Source organism: Triticum urartu, chromosome 2A, assembly GCF_056163025.1.
Source record: "Triticum urartu cultivar PI428250 chromosome 2A, HENAU_Tu73, whole genome shotgun sequence".
Lineage (NCBI taxonomy): Eukaryota > Viridiplantae > Streptophyta > Magnoliopsida > Poales > Poaceae > Triticum > Triticum urartu.
The window spans coordinates 242952102-242973086 of NC_141874.1; the positions used below are offsets into that span (position 1 = coordinate 242952102).

Consider the following 20985-nt stretch of genomic DNA (forward strand, 5'->3'; position numbering starts at 1 on the left):
TCGTTTGTGTCAGTTGACATGGGTCACGGTTGAAGAGAATTTCGTCACTGGGCTCATAATGAAAGGGACATATCCTCACTCAAATGGACTTCACTCAGATCTCACGTTTCGTGAGATTAAGCATCATTTTCATCCCTCTTACAGAACAATTATAGCAAATTCTTACTGTCATAGAAAACGTTCGATTTTTCATAATAAAAAATCTGGCGTCATATTTACAACGTTACCGATAACATCCGTAATTTTTAACCGTTCTGGTTTGTTCCTTCTCTAATCGGTACCTTTCCTTTGCCTAATAAAAAGAAAAAGAATACCCTTCCTCCCCGTCTCCTTCCCTTCACCGGCGGAGCCCACCACCGCTACCGCTAGTCGGCCAACCCGAAGAAGGCCGGAACACGTCACCGTCACCGTTCACACCGCCCCCACTTTCATTATTCAAACCCCCCTTCTTCTTTCTACTCCTTCTCCTCACTCACCTACCGTTCGCCTCCTCTCCTAGCCCCACCACCCGCCGCATCGCCGTCTCCTCTCCTCGGAGCACGGCGCCGCCCGCATGGCGTCCCCGACCGCTGCGGCCTCCCCGACCGTTGCGGCCTCCCCGACCCGTGCCCTCGCTGACACCACCGCGCCCTCGCCGGCCTCCCCGCCGCGCCGCCTCGCCTCGGCGCCGCCCGGCGTGGACGCGTCCGCGGTCTCCTCCCCGGTATCCGCCCACTCCGGGGACCTCTCCGCCTGCGATGTCTCGGTGGGTGGCTTGCTTCGGAATTGGAGCTTGTCGGACTTTTCCTGCTTTCTCCTCTTTTTTTTCTTCTCTCGTTTTTATGCCGCGCGGTTTGATCGTGCAGAGCCCGTTGCTCGCTAGTAGGAGCGAGGAGTACAGGCTGATGTTCCGGCTCCCGCCGGACGAGGTAATTCACATTTGGTGGCTTCCTCTGTTCGATCTAATTGTTGGCTTCTGATTGTGATGCGTTGTGCTGGGGGAATTTGTGTACCGAAGTGGTTGGACTGGGGTTGAGGGGATTTCATTCCATGTGGAAGATTCCTCACGGATAAAACTAACAAATTCGTACTTTAATCTTTGCTCTGCTTACCTAGGGTAACGTTTGTCGTGCCAATTTGGTTCCTTCTATAAAATGTGCATTATTGGTGATGGTTCAATTATTGATGAATTTGATATAGCTTGCCAAAATTGTGTCTGACTCGCTGTAGCTGGCAGATTTGCCGCGTTGGTATCGCAGCCATTTTTTATGTATGGATTTCAATAGCCATTTCTGTATGTGGTGGATTCAGTAGTCAGTTTGTGGTTTCATGATCTTACGGTTGATAACTAATTGAGTGACTATTTTAATTTGTTTCACGTGATCGTACTGTTCGGGGAACCAAAATGTCAACCTACCATGTCCTATCACAGTAACATGCCAAGTTTATCTTTTGATCAGGACATAATTTAGCAAGTTAATCGATTGTTTATGGTTGGTCACATGGTAAAATTTGGATTTTTCTTTGGAATTGAATAGAGCACCTTATCCAGTTTTGTAACCATGCTTTGGATAGTACCCGCTCATAGTCACAAGTGATCTCGCATGATATTTCATCAATTTAATGTTAGGATGTTAAATAGTTATTGTGTTATTGCAGGTCCTTGTGCAAGATTTTAACTGTGCCCTCCAAGAAAATATTCTTCTTCAGGTTTTTTTCTTTTCTTCGCTTCAACTTCTTATGTGCTCCTCTCCCAAATTAAACTAGAGTATATGCCTCTGTGATACTCCCTTGAGCATAAGTTGCCTGTATTTAGCGGTCATGCATAGTCCAACAATCAACTTTATTGGAATTGGACTAGTTATAATTGGCGCAACTCACACTGCGTGCAACTATGTTGGTCTAGATTTATCTCTGTTTGAACTTGCTTGCAGACATGTAAGCCCAACAAAAGTCAATTCAAATTTGTGCCATCGATATATAAAATATATATGCATGAACATACATAAAATATACATGCATGAACATACATAAAATATATATGCTTGAACATACATAATGGAAGTTGTAGATCCATCAAACTTCTACTTGTGAGGGAATTTCTGTTTCTCCTGTTAATATGGCAATTGTAGTCCTTATTAAATGAGAGATTTCCCTGGAGCTTGTTTAAAATAAATACCTACATAGATTACTAAGTGCCCAAAGTTGGGAAAAGGCATGTGCTTTGCAATTAAAGGAGCTGGTGCCAGTTACCATCTTTGTTGTCTTACCTTTGTTCGTTCTTCTCTTCATTGAAAAAACAACATATTTGACAATTTGGTGCCGTTAGTGCTTTAGCTTGTGCTTGTCTCTAAATTCTCTACACTCTTGCCAACCGCAAATGCTGGAATTGTACTGTAATTTTGGTTATTTCATTTTGCTGGAGAAAATATTTAGTTTCAACCTTGTTCACGATTTTCTGATTCTAACAAATATACATTGTTTGGCAGGGGCATATGTATTTATTTCTACACCATATATGCTTCTATTCTAACATTTTCGGATACGAGACGAAGGTAATAACTAATAAATGATCTGAAGACAGTTCCATCATGTATACCTTTTTTGGTTGCTTAATTGCGCTTGCTGATAACGAATTGATTTATGTAGTTCACAAATATTGTCAAATCATAATTTTGACAGATACCATTGCTCGAAGATTCTTGTTATCATTTGACACGTGTCTTGGCACTAACTTCATATAAAGATACATTGCCCTCAAAAGATTTGTTTGAGAAATGTATTGGGAGCTATGTGTCTATATTATTCTTTGAATTTGCTATGAAATTTTTATTGCTGTGTTCCATCACAAACAGCGTGAGCACTATGTTCTGCAAGTCTGCTTTTATCTTCTGCAGTGTTTCTGTTCTGCAATAAGTTTAAACTTTTATCATCTTGGAAGTCTCATAGGCATCAATGCTTTAATAATATTTGTTAAACCTGAATTCCTGCTAGTTTTGTTTTGTACTTCCCATCTTCTCTGTGGTCATTGTACTAAATATCATGCTTTTTTGCTTCCTGTGACATTTTTTAACAGCTTGAATGGAGAGTTAGTTGGACTGGAATTTTAAGTGTGGTTCTCCAACTAAGTTACTATATACTTGCATATTTACTGATTTACATGCTGACGAAGTTAGCTTTTTGTTACAGATTGGAATTATTCAATGCCGAATATCTAAAATTAAGTTTGTTACTTGATGTTAAATACTTATATGCTTATAGTATTGCTCATTAAGTATCTTGTCATTGCATATAATAATTTTTTACCAATATATGTACTGCTCGTACTATTAAAAACTTATTATTGACTATGTTACTCTGATATTGTTCTCTATGCAGAAAACTATACCTTTACAGGATGTCACTGATGTTCGTAAAGCAAAAACAGCTGCTATTTTTCCTAACGCCATAGAAATTGTTGCTGGTGCGAAGAGGGTGAGGAAGATATCACTGCCTAAATTTCTAGTATATATAAGATGTCACTCACTCATGTATGATTACTTGCAGCATTTTTTTGGATCTTTCTTGGTGCGCGATGAAGCGTATCGTATTATAGTAGATGGTTGGGAGCAGCATGTTAGCGATGCTAGGTTGCTCATTGAACGTCAGGTTGGTAAACTAGTTTCTATTGAACTCTTTTGTTCTAACAAGTTATAAAGAAGTTCATTTCTAATAGGCTGTCTGTACTTCTCTTTTGCTGCACCGTAGGATGCAAAGTCAGCAAGTAGCAGTGATGAAAATGGTTACGTTTTGTTGGAAGAAGGAAAAGAATCTAAACAAGATGAAGGTTCGTCGCCATTGAACAGGTTATCTTTACAGGCTGAACTAAATTGACCCTCTCGTTAGTTTAGCTCAAATGGACTTTTGTCCTTCATGAATTATCTGTGAATGTTCAGTTGGGTATTTTGAATGTAGGTCTGCCAATCCTACAGCTATCATTGGGGGTAGTGCTGATTGTGGTGATCCAGATGCCAGTACTTCTAAAAGATTCTTAAAAGCGCCAGTGGATGGAACCGAGGACAACCCTGGATCTCTTAACCCATTTAACTTGCAGCCGTTTGATGATGATGCTCCTAATGGTTTGTTTGAATTGTTCTTTTCTTTGTCTTTCTTGACATTGTTAACCCCGTTAGTTTTTTGTTACTTAACTATTTTTCTTGCCTGCATATCTTTCCCTTTTCCAGTACCTGAATCATATACTTTGATCACGGAGTCTAAGTTTCAGGTTTGCCAGATTTCACTTATTTTGTACTGCTATGACTATTAATGTAACTTTGCCCAACTGACATTCTGATGTTAGGTGCCTGTGGAAGTTTTCTTTAATGTCTTACTCTCTGATGGCGCCCTTGGCTTTCTGGATGATCTCCACAAAAAGTGTGGTGACAAAGGTTAATACCCAATACTTCCCCCTTTCCAGTTAACACATCTTGTCAGTAATATATTCTATTGATACCTAGATGACCTGCAGAATTTCGTTGTTCCAATTGGCGTTTGGATGGGCAAGGAGGACTTGTAAGAGATGTCTCATTCTTGCACCCAATTAAAATTTATCTTGGTATGTCTAGAACTTCGTGCCTACTGGATATAATAATTTGCATTTCATATGTCACCGTGTGCCTTAATTACTTTATGTTGTCGTAGCATTTATGTTGATAACTCTAAATTGTGTTTAGGTGCAAAATTTGGGACATGTCAGGAGGTTCAGAAGCTTCGTCTGTACAGAAACAGGTTAGTTTAAGTTTAATATACTTCTGCAGGTAGTCAAACGATCGCTAAGGTTATTAAGTCAAAGTTCAGCTGTGATATTACCTATTATTTCATGTGAATTTCTGTTCTTCTGCATGAACTTCTTGGTGGTGGTTTCTAGTGACATGGCCTAGAATTTAATCCGTACCAGAATATTTTTTGTTTAATCCAAATGATTATTTGGAATAGAATGTTAGCTCAGTTACTCAACCATCGTGGCAGTCTATACACACGCCCTAACTTGATAATTGGGTTTGCTAGTGCCAATTCTTGTATTAATGATAATCCATGTCGTTTGTATGTGAAGATGATTATGCTGCTTATCACCTACTCCCTCCGTTCCATGACAAGAATTATAGAACGGAGGCTGTACTTTTCTTTCTCGTTGAGTTTAGATATGTTTTGCGATTGCACTTAACCCAAGTTTGATTTTGCCTAGCAGTGGGCGGTATTGAGTTATTGACTACCACGTCTATTTCCTTAAGTCCCAGTTTTTAGTGCACTTAACTCCCCAATGTTCCATTACCATTTTATCAACTCTTGGATTAATAGCATAAACGATGGTATGGTACATATTGTCTTTTTTGCCACTTCTAAGTACACATGAATACTGTCAATGGACATCATGCCCCCACATCTTACGCCCTCCAAATATCACTCCTTCCCAAAGAGAGTGATAAATAGATAGGGAAGAGAGCAAAAGAGTATATGTGGAAGATGGAGTGAACACCGATGTGTGATGCCACAGTTGCAAAGCTCTTCTCAAACTGGCCTCGGGAGTAAAGTGATCCGGCATTCGATGACCAGGGATTTAAGATCACCCGTAAAAGATCGATGGGGTTAAGTAAACAAACACAGTACTATATAGCAGTACAGTGGACAGTTTCCTTTTTCTGTGATCTTGCTATACGTGCTAAAGAGCTTTTATGTTTTACCGCAATAAATGGTTCATGCTAAGACTTGCTGATGTATCTTTTTTCTTGTTTACTTGACCAGTCATGTTGTGATTCAGACATCTCAAGAAATTGGTGATGCACCATACGGGGACCATTTCATTGTTGAGGTCAGGAAACAAGTCACAATGTTGCTTCATGTAGCTTGAAATCACTTCTGTCCACTAAACTCAGCATGACGAATATAGTTCACATAGCTCTATCTGTTCAATTATAAATGCGTTAGGGTACATGATCTAGCGTTTTCAGTTTTGTGATTATCTTAATCCACACATTTAATTGAAATATACCTTAATTAATTTTTAGTGAAGAGGTATCTCATAGTGGCATAAAGTGTCACAGGCTGTTGTAATATTTCATGATAAAGTAACATGTGATTGAACTTGTGATCTCTTTTTAAACCTTAACATTATTTATCACCGTTGCATATAAATAGTGGCACATGCTGCTCACTAGTCCTCCCTATTGAGGGCCATGGGCATGAATGTGGAATCCAAGTTAAGCAAAAACAAAGCAATACCTTGCATCTTAATCAAACAGGTTAAAAACAAACATTGTCTCAAACGTCGATCCAAGCTTCGTCTTTTGGCAATGAAATATGAACTTTGAATTTTGGAACTTCCTTTTTTTGCTTCTATAAACTCCCTATTGTTGTTACAAATGACTAATGTTGAAATATGAACCTTGCTTTTATAAACTTTTACTGTTACAATAAATAGTTAAATCCTCATATGCCACTGCAAAGTTGAACCTCCTGTGTTTATGACACATGTGGGTACATGGGGCACCCTGCATCTATGACATTGTGTGCCTAGGGGCATATAAGGGTTTCAATTTTAGAAATGGCGAGTGTTATGGATGCTTACTTATGTCCTCTACACATACAGAAACATATATTTGTCATTGTAGGAAAGCCAATATTTTGTAGCGAGCTATATAAGTATTTTGTTGTTTTTATTTTTGTTTTGGGCACTTCCTGGAATTGTTGTTGGCCTATTTACCTTGCAGGGAATCTGGGATGTTGAACAAGACAGCCTAGATGAGAACAGTTGCCACCTCAGGGTATATACTAATGTAGCGTTCTCGAAGAGGACCATTTTTAGAGGTAAGATGTATCCATTGTATCCTGAATGGTGCTCCAGTGCTTTCAAAATTTAACTCAGTATGCTACAGTCAAAGGGGACAGAATTAGGCCAACTACCATCTGATTGCTTTGCTCAAACTTCAGCTTATACGTTGATAAGCTTCAGGCCAAATAAACTCTGAGAGTTTTGGTTATAGAAGCGTTGTACAGATGTTAGTTCTCTTCTCCTAAAATAGGCAGGACGACTTTCCTTGAGTAATTTTAATTCACTAAAGTTGATTAAATGTGCCAAAAAGTATTCAGTTTCATAAAATGGTTAAACCAATGTAGTCCCTCTGTCCTAAAATATGGTGTGTATTAGATATTTTTTAAGTCAAATCTTGCAAGCTTTGACCAAATTTATTGAATCAATCAATATCTAAAATACCAAATCATTAACATTATATGTATCATGAAATATATTGTCATATGGTATATATCAGGTATTGTAGATATGTATCATTTTATCTATAAACTTGGTCAAAGTTTGTGTAGCTTGACTTCCGCGAAAACCAATGCGCACTATATTATGGGACGGGGGGAGTAATAAATAGCACAACTTAATTAAGCAGGGTAGTAATAACCCACTCTTGGTGGTAAAAAGCATGAGCAACAACAACAACAACAACAACAACAACAACAAAGCCTTTAGTCCCAAACAAGTTGGGGTAGGCTAGTGGTAAAAAGCATGAGCACAATGTTAAATTAGTCTCTCCTGGGGTTGTTCAAACTTTTTTCTGTTTCTAAATCCTGAATGTAATTTTGATACCCAATAAATTTGCTGCGGTGGGTAGTGACTCCTGTTGGCAGTGTTCTAACATGCGTCTGCCTAGCCTTCTGCCTAGACTCACCTTGTCCCGCCTAATAGACGCTTAGGTGTTATGTGTCGGTCTGCCGCAGACTTGCTCCTAGCACCTTGAGGGATACTCCCCTTTGGTAATATTCTTGAAATGAAATCCCTTGTGGACCCAGAGTTGTGTAAACAATTATGATTTGTGGGAAACTGCTCGACACCCAATACGGGTGTGGCTATCTCATATATATAAGGGTACACGAAGTGTACAAATACAATATACAGAGTATACAAAGAAGCTACGTATAAACATTATCTAACACCCTCCCTCAATCTTAGCTGTGGCCTGAAGTACAAAGCAAGTTAAGATTGTGCCTACAACCTTCAAACTGAGGTTATGAAAGTGGCCTCGTGAAGATCTCAGCAAGTTGATCTTTGGAGGAGATGAACTTGATATGAAGAAGCTTCTATGCAACACGTTCCCTCACAAAGTGATAGTCAACTTCGATGTGCTTGATACGAGCATGGAAAACTGGATTAGATGAAAGATACGTTGCACCAATATTATCACACCAAAGAACCGGTGGCTGCTCTTGAGAGACTCCCAACTCTCTCAACAGAGACTGTACCCAGATGAGCTCAGTGGTGGCATTGGCAACCACCTTGTACTCTGCTTCAGTGCTACTTCGAGATACTGTGGCCTGCTTGCGCGCACTCCAGGCGATCAAGTTGCGACCAAAGAAGACATCATAGCCCCCTGTTGATCGCCGGTCATCCAGGCTCCCAGCCCAATCTGCATCAGAGAACGCCGAGAGAGCACTTGAGGAGGAAGGCCGAAGATGCAAAGCCATGGAGACAGTATGAGAGAGATAACGCAGTATACGCTTCACAGCCGACCAATGTGAAGTCCGAGAAGCATGAAGATACTGGCACACACGGTTTACCGCATATTGTATTTGGATGATGCTATAGAGTACCGCAGTATGTGAAGTCTGAGGAGCATGAGCATGATAGTCATGTACTGCAAGCCACCAACAATACTGCGGTATTCTATAGCATCATCTGAAGGAAGCAAGGCACCATCCAAGGCTGATAACCGATCAGTCACAGACATAGGGGTGGTAGCATGCTTGCACTGCAACATACCAGCACGTCGCATCAAGTCCTAGGAATACTTATGCTGACTGAGAGTCAGGCCAGCAGGGGACCGTGAAACCTCCAGACCAAGGAAGTAATGGAGAGCACCCGGATCCTTGACAGCAAAATAACCACTCAGAGCAGACAGTAGATGATCAGCGGCAGTCACTGAGGAGTTGATAAGAATAATGTCATCAACATAAACCAGCAGGAACATAGTAACCTCAGGACGATGGAACATGAACAGAGACGTGTCAGCAGTGGACGAAGCAAATCCAAGACGTCGAAGAACCGAGCCAAGTCGAGCATGCCATGCACGAGGAGCCTGCTTAAGTCCATAAAGCGCCTTAACAAGACGACACAAATGGTGTGGACGAGCAGGATCAACAAAACCTGGAGGTTGCCGCATGTAAACCTCTTCCTCCAAGACCCCATGGAGAAAAGCATTCTGAACATCAAGCTGACGCAGAGACCACCCTTTGGCAACAGCCAAGGACAGAAGCAGACGAATGATGGTAGGTTTGACAACTGGACTAAAGGTATTCTCATAATCAAGACCATACTGTTGTTTAAACCCTTTAGCCACCAACCGTGCCTTGTATCGCTCAATAGAACCATCAGCATGCTTCTTTACCTTAAACACCCACTTGGAGTCAATGATGTTGACACCAGACACAGGAGGAACCAAGCGCCAAGTATCGTTCCTCTGTAGTGCCTGAAACTCATGCTCCATGGCATTGCGCCAATGAGGAATCCGAAGAGCCGCCTGAAAATGCCGAGGCTCAACTGTGGGGTTAGCATCTGTCTGTGCCATGCACGCCGCAATCCATGCAGCCGTGCCGTTAGTGCGCTCCTTCGGCCGAAGAATACCATTCTGATTGCACGTACGAGGACGCAGAATAGGTCGGTGAAGATGGCGATGACGACGCAGACCGCTCCCTAGACGCAGAGCTAGTCGCGCCAGGCGATCGGCCTGACGAGGAAGGCGTGAACGCTGGCTCGGCAGAGGCTGGCTCGGGCGAAGCCAACACGGGCGGGGACGCCGGCTCGGCCCCGGCGGCAGAGGTGGGCTCGGGCGAAGCTAGCTCGGCCAGCTTGACCAGCTTAGCCAGCGCGTGGCCAGCCCCATGCTGGACCGAGGAAGCAGGGCTTGGCTCGAGCAGCCCCGTCGACAAGCCAGGTGACGGAGGAGCGTCGCGAGCGGGCTCGGCGAACGTCCGAGGGGACGCAGGCGGCTACTCATCCAGAAGCTTGAGGCGTGCTCCACGCCCAGTACCTGCACCATGGTTAGGTAGCAACAAGGGGGTATATGTAGCATCAACAAATTAACCAGGCAAAGGTAAAACAAATTTCTTAGGTGTAGTGGGAGTGGTATAGGTTACCGGAAGTGCGGAAAAAGGAAAAACATTCTCATCAAACACCACATCACGTGAGATGTTAGACGCGGTTAGAGGGAACATGAAGACACTTGTACCCTTTATGAAGAGAACTATAACCAAGAAACACACACTGTTTAGACTGAAACTCCAACCTGCGTTGGTTATATGGACGAAGATGTGGCCAACACGCACACCCAAAGACCTTGAGAAACGTATAATCAGGAACTTCATTCAACAAGAGCTCAAGTGGTGTTTTCATCTGACGGAGTCGTGTAGGGAGTCTGTTAATGAGAAAGCATGCAGTGGAAAATGCATCACTCCAAAACCGAAAGGGAACGGAGGCATGGGCAAGCAAAGCAAGACCAGTCTCAACTATATGACGATGCTTACGCTTAGCTACACCGTTTTGCTGATGTGTATGAGGACAAGACACACGATGTGTTCTTTCAAGCTTATTAAAGAATGCATTGAGGTTGTGATACTCAGCCCTCCCCCCCCCCCCAACAATCGGACTGCACATGAATGATTTTATGACTGAGTAGACGCTCAACATGCGCTTGGAATTGTAAGAAAACATTAAACACATCAGGCTTGCGTTTAAGAAGATAAAGCCAAGTGAACGGACTATAAGCATCAATGAAACTGACATAGTAATTATGACCACTAACAGAGGTTTGGGCATGTCCCCATACATCCGAAAACACAAGTTCAAGAGGTTTGGGCATGGCCCCATACATCTGAAAACACAAGTTCAAGCGGTTTATTGACTACACGACTCGAATCAGAAAAAGGAAGCTGATGACTCTTGCCCTGCTGACAGGCATCGCAAATTGCATCAACATGTTAATTGGACACAACTGGAAGCTCATGACAATGAAGTACATGGCGAACAATGGGAGTGGCAGGATGACCAAGGTGCGCATGCCAATGTGGTGGAGACACACGAACACCATTGAAAGCACTAGGAACTGGTGGCACATCAAGTGCATAGAGACCATTATGGCGCAGTCGACCTCTAAGGAGTACGTCCCTCGTGTCTCGGCCCTTAACAAAAGAATGAAAAGGATGAAATTCAGTAAGAACATTATTATCATGAGTAAGTTTAGGAACTGAAAGCAAACTACGTGAAACAGAGGGAACACGAAGGACATTAAGACGACATAATTGTGTGGATCGACGTGTAAGAAGTGATGCCTGATCAATATGTGAGATGTGCATACCTTCCCATTAGTGGTGCGAACCTGATCGTGTCCACGGTACCTCCTATGTAGAGAGCTTGCCCATCTCACTCGTCGGGTGATTGATAGCTCCCGTATCCATGTACCAAGATGCATCAACCGGATAGGAAGGAGTATGCCCCTGCTCATGACTTGCTAGGGCATCCTGCTTCTCATTACCCTTGCCATTGTTCCTGATCCCCAAGAAATTCTGCTTGAAGCGACGATGACACTGAGAGGCAAGGTGACCGTAAAGTCCACACAGCTAGCAGGGGACCTGAGCACCACATGAAGAGCAGCAGGAAGGGACTCGAGCTCCCGTGGAGGTAGTGGTGTTTCGCGAGTTAGGCGCGGTCGGCGGAGGTTTGCCACCAGTTGGTGGCTTGTAGGGCTTGCCCTTCCCATGTGTTACAACGTTGGTGGAAGGGAAACTCGGCGTAGAGTGACGAGCCTGGACGCGCTGTTCCGTGGCAAGAAGGCGCGCATACAACTCAGGCGGCTGGATGGGAGTGTCACGACGATTTATATTCTCCACCAAATTATCATAGTCGTCACTCAGTCCATTGAGCACGTAAGAGGTGAACTCCTCCGAACCAAGAGCCTTGCCAATGGAGGCAAGTGTGTCAGCCATACCCATCACCTTGTTGAAGTAGTAGGTGGCGGTGAGATCATGAAGCTTCACCTTCCCAAAGCGTAGTGTGAATAGCATGAGCCCGCGCCTGAGACTGCGAAGCAAAACTGGTATGAAGAGCCGTCCACGCGTCTCGAGACATAGCGGCGAAGATGACCAGCGACGAGACTCCCTCTGTGAGCCACTCACGCATGATGCCTCGGATGATATGGCGGAGGGCACGACAGAGTACCATCAACAAAGCCCTCCAAGTAGCGTATGCGGAGAAGCGGCAGCACCTGTGCCCGCCACGACAGGTAGTTATCCGACGTGAGCTTCACCGGGATTAGGTGCGCGAAGTAAAACGGTGCAGCAGCGGCGACATGATCCGGCGGAGGCGGCGCGTAGTAGCCCTGATGCGGACCACCGCCAGACGTCGGTGAGATGTGAACGAGCTCCGTCAAAGGAGCCGCAGCCGGCGGAGGATACGGTGCCGAGGAAGAACCATAGTACGGCTTGATCGGAGGAGCCGGCTGGTACCCGCCGTAGATCGCCGGTGCAGTGCTGTAGGGCGACGTAGCAGTGGCAGCTGCGTTGTAGGAAGCCGTGGAAGACGCATCGTGTGGAGCCAGGTTAGCCGGCCTAGGCGCGGGTGCTGCGCCGTATGCAGCCGGAGGCCATGCGCCGTAGGAGGTCATTGACCATGTACCGTAGACAGCGGGCGACGCTTGGGATGGCACCGTGGGCGCTGAGGGAGCCGCATGGGTTTGTGAGGCGGCCTCGTAGGGAATCAGCCACGGCTGGCTATGCATGGAGGTAGCGGCCTCGTAGGGAATCAGCCCCACGGCTGGCTATGCATGGAGGTAGCGGCCTCGTAGGGAATCAGCCACGGCTGGCTATGCATGGAGGTAGCAGCCTGCGAGGCGACCCACACAGCAGTTGGTGCGGCGGCACCCGCGATGGAGACCAGTGGGGGTGACGCCAGGAACGGAGAGACCGCGCTGGCCCGAGCGCTGTGGACCGGAGCAGCGGGCAGGGCGGCGGCGGCGGCGGCTGGTGCGGCACCGGCCGCGGCAGATGGGATCGGGAAGTAGCGGCGGCGGAAGACATGTTCGTAACCTAATCTGATAAACAATTATGAATTGTGGGAAACTGCTCGACACCCAATACAGGTGTGGCTATCTCATATATATAAGGATACACAAAGTGTACAAATACAATATACAGAGTATACACAGAAGCTACGTATAAACATTATTTAACAAGTTGGTGGTGTTAGGAAAGCAACTTGTATTCCCATGAGGCCATAGGCCGATATATATATACATGTACAGGTGTGGAACATATGCAGGAAACCCCTCATACAACGGGATAAATACAAAGGGGTACATGACTTATATTATAACTCTAACACCCCCCCTCAAACTCATGGTGGATGAACAACACTGAGTTTGGAGAGATAAAAGCCATGTTGTACTCTAGTCTGAGCCTTCGTCAGGAAATCCGCCAACTGTAACTCGGAAGGCACATACTGAAGAGCAATGACCTGATCCTGCACAGCAGCACGCACATAGAAAGTATCAACACCAATATGCTTGGTGAGCTCATGCTTCACAGGATCGCGTGCAATGCTGATAGCACCTATACTGTCAGATAGAAGCAGAGTCGGTGTAGTGACAGAAACACCAAAATCCTGAAGTAACCACCGTAACCAAGTCACCTCTGCCGTCAAAAGAGCCATTGCTCGCAACTCAGCCTCGGCACTCGAACGGGAAACTGCAAGCTGTTTCTTCGTCTTCCAGGCAATGAGAGAACCACCAAGAAAAACACAGTAAGCAGAAAGTGAACGGCGATCGGAAGGATCACTAGCCCACGTAGCATCCGAATAGGCCTGGAGCTGTAAAGAACTGGAGCGAGGAAAGAATAGACGGTGAGAGATCGTGCCTCGAAGATATCGAAGAACACGAAGGAGATGACTATAGTGAACCGAGGTGGGGGCAGAGACAAACTGACTCAGAATATGAACCGGATAAGATATGTCCGGACGAGTGACAGCTAGATAGACAAGACTGTCGACAAGATGACGATAACGCGTCGGATCAGGGAGAGGATCACCATCAGTGGCACGGAGGTGAACATTGAGCTCCATAGGAGTCTCAACAACGCGCTCGTCAGTAAGTGCAGCACGAGCAAGAAGATCCTGGATATACTTTTCCTGGGATATAAAAAAGCCATCAAAGGTAGAAGAGACTTCAATCCCAAGAAAGTAGCGAAGAGGTCCAAGATCAGACATAAGAAACTGCTCACTAAGACGGGCCTTTACAAAGGCAATATACTCGGGGTCATCCCCCGTGATGATCATGTCATCAACATAAAGAAGAAGAAGTGTCCGACCATGAGGAGAAAGGTGAATAAACAATGCGGGATCATGAGCACTTGCTAAAAAACCAGCAGCAGTGATCACAGAGGCAAAGCGCTCAAACCAGGCACGGGGGGCTTGCTTAAGGCCATAGAGAGAGCGACAAAGACGACATACCATGCCATCGGGAATAGAATACCCAGGTGGTGGCTGCATGTACACCTCCTCACGCAGCTCACCATTAAGAAAGGCATTCTTAACATCAAGCTGAGATATAGACCAGTGGCGTGCTGAGGCAACAACAAGAAGGGTACGAACAGTGGTCATATGAGCCACAGGAGCAAAAGTCTCGTCATAATCACGACCATGCTCCTGCTGAAAACCACGAGCCACAAGACGAGCTTTGTGACGCTCAAGAGAACCATCGGAGTGAGTCTTAACCTTGTAGACCCACTTACAAGTGATCGGACGGACTCCGGGAGGAAGAGAAACAAGATCCCAAGTACCAGTGCGTTCAAGAGCAGCAATCTCCTCTGCCATCGCAAACTGCCATTCAGGATGAACAACAGCCTGACGGTAAGAAGTTGGCTCAAGAACAGCAGCACCAGCAGTGGGAAATCCAAAGCGATCAACAGGCGGACGAGGACGAGAACGCAAGCCATAAGTAGGCTGAGAGGAAGATGACGACCCATCCACAGAGGCATCAACTGGTCGTGGACGACGAGTGTAATGCTGAGGAAGAGATGGAATAATAGAAGGAGGAATCGGCAAGGTAGAATCAGGGGGTGGCGACGAAGAAGTCACCGGAGATGAAGGTGTAGAATCCGGTGACAGACTGGGAGAGGAGACCGGGGATGAAGTCACCGGAGATGAGGGTGGAGAAGGAGAGGAAGTGGAACTGAGAGGTACAGTGTCGGCAGGGGTGATAAGTGAGTCAGGAAAAGTGAGGAAAGAGATATCCTGCACTGAAAAAGTCGAGGAAGATGGGCGTGGGTAGAAGGGACGAGACTCTTCAAAAGTCACATCTCGAGAGATACGCATCCGACGACCAATAGGATCCCAACAACGATAGCCCTTATGCTCATCACTGTAGCCTAAGAAGACACACTCAACAGACTGAGCGGTCAGTTTGGTGCGTTCGCGAGGGGCAAGAAGAACATAGCAAACACAACCAAACGAGCGAAGCATCGAATAATCGGGAGAACGATCAAAAAGTCGCTCGAAAGGAACACCACCCTGTAGAGCAGCGGAAGGCTATATATTGATAAGATAGGTGGATGTGGAGACGGCCTCAGCCCAAAAATGAGGCGGGAGAGAGGCAGCAATCATCAATGCACGAGCCGTCTCAAGAAGATGTCGATGCTTTCGCTCAGCCACACCATTCTGAGCATGAGCACCAGGACAAGAGAATTGAGAGAGAGTCCCGTGCTCAGCAAGAACACCACGCAACATCTTAGAGATATACTCGCCAGCAGAGTCAGCACGAAAAACACGAATGGGTGAAGAGAACTGAGTATGAACCATGGCAGCAAAACGCTTATAAATAGACAACACCTCAGAACGAGAAGTCATGAAATAAAGCCATGTGTAACGAGAGAAATCATCTATGAAAATAATATAGTATTTATGACCACCTTTCGAAGCGAAAGGGGCCGGACCCCATACATCAGAATGGACTAAATCGAAAGGACGCTTAGACACGGACTCACTATGTGAATATGGTAACTGAATCTGCTTGCCAAGACGACAACCCTGACACTCTAAAGAGACATCTCCTGAGACAGACCCCAGAAGGCCTCGACGAACTAAAGAAGACAATCGAGAACCACACAGATGACCAAGTCGATGATGCCACTGCTGGAAGGAACCAGTGACGGAGGCAACAGAAGCGGGAGAACTGGCGATGGTGGTGGCAGCAGAAGGAACATGAAGCCAGTCCAACTCCCAAAGACCCTGAGAATCACGGCGGCGAGGGCCAGCCCCAACCAGAGTGTGCGTGTGACGGTCCTGGACAGAACAAGAGTCAACGTCAAGGATGACGCGACAACCAGAATCCGTAAGTTGTCCAGCAGAAAACAAATTCATGGTAAGTCGAGGAACATGAGCAACATTAGGAACAGAATAAGGAGTAGTAAGATTGCCTCTACTAGCAACAGAAAGGGGAGTACCATCAGCAGTGAGGACATGAATAGGAGAATCGAGTGATCGAAGAGAGGACAAAGTGGAAGAATGAGAATACATATGAAAAGAAGCTCCAGAGTCCAGAACCCATGGGGATGTACCTGACTGTGTAAGGGTGAGTGCTCAGTGCGGGAAGCATCAGTCACAGAACCAGCAGCACCCGTCGAGGAAGAACCTGAAGCCGCGAGCAGACGCTTAAGTCTCAGAATATCCTGCTCAGTCAAAGCAATGGCTGAAGCTGTCGAGGTAGACGACGAAGTCCCTGAAGATGATGATCGAGCCTTGCGCAGGTGTTTCTTCTTCGTGTAGCACTGAGACTCAAGATGACCATCATTGTTGCAATAGGCGCAGTGTGGACGGGGACGACCTGAGCCTCCAGAAGGAGTGGGCAAGAGCGGCGGAGCACTCGAGCGAGAAGTGGTCGATGGAGCAGGTGGCGTAGGAGCACGAGTAGCAAGCACAGAGGGAACCTCCAGCAAACCAGCACCACGTAAGCGAGTCTCCTCTGCACGAATCTCAGAAAGCGCCTCCATGAGAGAAATACGGCCACGAGCAAACAACTGAGCACGCCGGGGCTCAAACTCCTTACGGAGCCGAGACAAGAACTCATAGACGCGATGAAACTCCAAATTGGCCTGGACAGCCTGGCAACAGGGGCAGGTACGACACCCAGCACTACGGAGAGAATCAAGCTGACGCCAGATAGCAGAACTCTGGGCATAGAAGTCATCAACAGTAGAGTCACCCTGCTGAAGAGCATGCTCCTGACGGATCACAGAGAGGTATAAGGCATCACCAGAGGGCTGATAGCGCTCACGAAGACGGGTCCACATCTCAAAGACAGTAGAAAGACCCAGAAATTCAGAAGCAAACTGAGGCAGAACACTAGCAGTGAGAACAGCTGCAGCACGAGCATCATCATCAAGCCACTGGGTGTAAGCAGACAGAGCACCATGATACAACTGAAGAGCCTCCTCATAAGCCAAAACCCTCTCATCATAAGCATGATCAGCAGCCTCATCAGCAACCTTAGCCGCATCCTTGGCTGCCTGATTAGCATTCGTGGGAAGAACCGATGGAGTTGGCGGAGTAGGGGCCACCGGAGGAACTGGACGTGGCGGACAGCAGACCTCGCTAGAAAGAACACCCCAAAGACGAATGCCACGCATGTGAATGCGCATGAAGCCAGTGAACTCGGTGTAGTTAGTACCATCAAAGATCACCGGACAGCGAGGGACAGCAACAAAACCCGATGCAGCAGACATGTTTTTTTTTTTTTTGGATCCGACGAGAACAACCAGATCGGGATCAGGCGCTGGCTGGGGACGGATCGAGCGGAAGATCGGGACGGGCCGGCAACAGGAGATCGGGACCAGCCACAGATGGAAGCAACAACACCGGTACTAGCCACCCAACAAAGTCAATGGAGGCAGTCAACAGAGGCAGCAAACAATGGGAGATCCGCGTCCGCTGCCTAATCCTGTAGAAGACGAGGCACCGTGATATGCTGCAAGATCTCACTGGAAGCGGTGGAACACGGCGACCGGCGACGGAATCCGACTAGGGATCACGAGAGACAGCGGCCGGCGACGGGATCCGACTGGAGGACAGCAGATCGAGCTCAGCTGGACGGGACGCCTACGAATCTGAGCGGAGCAGCGGGAGTTTGTCGTGGCTGCCGATCCAATCGGGAGATAAAGGGGAGGGGGCTGCAATCCGATCTCGAGAGGAAAACGAGCAGGCAGCTTCGACCTGATCTCGAGTAGAGGTCGGGCAGGAGCGACCAGCCGTGGAACCAGCAGCAGGAGCGGACGTGGGAAATAGGCGGCGGAGAGAGAAGCAGCTGCGGCGTCACGGAAGGATCAATCACACGAGTTGCGGCGTGTAAAAATTGACCTAGCTCTAATACCATGTTAGGAAAGCAACTTGTATTCCCATGAGGCCATAGGCCGATATATATATACATGTACAGGTGTGGAACATATGCAGGAAACCCCTCATACAACGGGATAAATACAAAGGGGTACATGACTTATATTATAACTCTAACAGGTGGATTATCATGTTCCTGGTGGCAGTTAAACCAAGGCCTCTTCATTGCTGTCTAATAGACTTCTCTGCACAGATGTCTTTAGTTGTGTACTGATTCTTTTTAGAGATGTCCGAATGCTTTGCACATCATTTTATTAAGCAGGAAACCAAGATAATGTACAGGAGTTCTGGACGGTGAAGAAGGGCTTTTCCATAAGAAGATAGGAAAAGGCCAACTAAAACCCCAAACAACACACACCTATGCCTCAGGGTGGATCAAATTTATTTCCTAATTACATCTTTACTTTAAATATGGAATTAGTTCTAAGATATTGTTTCTTGTGTCTGTAGTGTGATTAGCTTATTTCTACTCCCAAGAGCATTTCATTAATTAGAATTCAAGACATTGCTTCTTCTTATATTATCATGTTCATATTACAGGGAAAATAGAGCAATCAACGAAGGATGAATGTCGTGAGGTTTTTGGTCTCTGGATCAAGCTTGTACGTCTCTTGCAATCCCTGGAACATATTTCTATTCAGTGGTATTTACATTTCAAATTGTAAAAATCCTTCTCATCACGTGCGTGTTTTAGGCCCATGATATTTTGAAGCAGGATGGCATCTCTCGGAAAGGTTTGTATTTGCAGTTTCTACCACTTACCAACTCTTTCGCCGTGATTCGGCTTGTTTGATCCAAATAACATCCTAGGCCGCACGCAGCAAATGTCTAATTCTGAAACAATTGAATGACTTGATTCTTGCAGGAGCCTCCATCCCCATGAACGCTGATGTTGAATCAGGGCCTAGTCTGAACATTGAAGGTCCTTTGGAAAATACAGTCGCATACATGGCTTCGGCACCATATGATTCTGGTTTGAGTAGCCTTGTTCCTCCCATTGAACATCGTCAACAAAGCGTAGGCACTTTGGCATCCACTTCACAAGAATTCTGGGGCTCACTCGCCTCATATATGAGGTCCAGTCAATTTGGTCCGGTTTTAGGAGTGATGTTGGTGGCCATCGTTATCTTAATGCAGGCAAGTATTCAAGGCTTTTGGTGGCCTATCCTATCATGGGGAATGCTCAGTTTTTACTCTATTGTGACACTGTATTGATCACAGGTAACAATCATCGTTCTGCTCAGTAGACCCCCCAAGGTCCTCATGGTCAGTCCCGAAGCTTCTGTGAGCAGCTTGGGTTCATATAGCAAGGAGAGCATAGAGTGGTTGCAGAAGCGAGTGAGCTTACTCAGCGAGGAGATGCACATGGCGGAGGCGCACATGGAGAAGATGCGCCACGAGTTTGCATGGCTCAAGTCTCACCTTGAAAGACTGGAGAGGTTGAGGAGCAGCTCATGACCGGCCAAGGTGAATACGGACGTTGGTTGCATGATGAAGAATGTCTGTTGTGTGTAGAGACCGTACAGTTACATGAGTACAGGGTGAGACATGTCTGTTGTTGTGTGTTAGTCCTGGTATAGCATTGGTGAGGTACTGAGGTGTATATATATCCGGACTGCGCCCCGCTGTGCCCGGGTGCAAGGTGGTGTATGTATAAGGCCTTGTACAATGGGAGATGCTTAGAGAAATAAACCAGACTTTCTTTAAGCACTGGTGCTTATTTGTACAGGGTAGACGCTTAACTAAGCGTCTCTTCTGTAGAAATAGGCACCGGTGCTTCAGAAAATCTCGGTTTATTTTTCTAAGCACCCCTCTAAGCATCTCTCATTGTATAAGGCCTAAGACGGCACGACAGGATGGGGATGGTGGTGTGCAACAAGGAACGCTGGTGACCAATGATATTCAATTTTCTAACTGCCTCTTCTCTTCTCTCCTATCTCTGCTACTCCTACATAAAGGCGCCCCGCTTGGAATGTCTGAAATTTTACAACTGTAAATGATTACACTTAGAATAAATTTCTGCCTGTAATCCGCCGCGTTCCATAGGCATGGCTCCCAGACCCGATGTGTCTCACCACTGTATCATCGAACGATGATTGAAGAAATACAGCAGGCATTCAGAGGATGGGAAGGGGACAGAGGAGACTGGTAGCATGGTGCGGATCTGGCCGCTTGAAGCAAGAGGAGGGACTGAGTGGCCGGTGCTCGCCGCCGTCACCGTCGCTTTCAAACGGCCACCTGCCCTTAGACCCCCCGCACACGCACACACACATCACGGTTGCCGGGGACCTCACCGGCTTCGGAGCGGACGAGGTCTCTCGTCCTGTAAGTAGCCAGTGCCTTGCCCTTTGCGTCGTGGATGCGGCGACGCCTCCCTGTCCCTCGTTACGGCGGCGCAACGCTTAACCTGGTCTCGAGCGAGGAGGTGGGGAAATACGGCGCCCAGGGATCTGCATCATTTACGTGTCTGTTCCGGGTGTAAAAGTTGTATTTTTACAGCCTGAAAACGACGTTCCAAGCACCTAGTCGAAGCCCAA

The 20985-nt window shown here is 46.3% G+C and overlaps 2 protein-coding genes across 2 annotated transcripts; one reads left to right on the forward strand and one right to left on the reverse strand.

The window, feature by feature from the left end:
* The first annotated feature begins 415 nt into the window (after positions 1-415).
* Positions 416-20362, forward strand: VAD1 (GRAM domain family protein). Its single transcript, XM_048700195.2, has 18 exons — positions 416-745; positions 846-908; positions 1639-1689; positions 2469-2534; positions 3358-3453; positions 3526-3627; positions 3727-3824; positions 3934-4097; positions 4203-4243; positions 4319-4406; positions 4487-4573; positions 4692-4746; positions 5761-5827; positions 6726-6822; positions 18989-19050; positions 19143-19182; positions 19314-19585; positions 19670-20362. Exons 1-18 carry the CDS (start codon positions 554-556, stop codon positions 19904-19906), a joined length of 1878 nt encoding a protein of 625 aa, XP_048556152.1. The 5' UTR covers positions 416-553; the 3' UTR covers positions 19907-20362.
* LOC147984698 (uncharacterized) lies at positions 15590-17781 on the reverse strand. Its single transcript, XM_087543705.1, has 3 exons — positions 16618-17781; positions 16174-16342; positions 15590-16131 (listed from the first exon to the last, which is right to left on the reverse strand). The coding sequence occupies exons 1-3, from the start codon at positions 17779-17781 to the stop codon at positions 15590-15592; spliced, it is 1875 nt and encodes a 624-aa protein (XP_087399831.1).
* Positions 20363-20985: the final 623 nt, after the last annotated feature.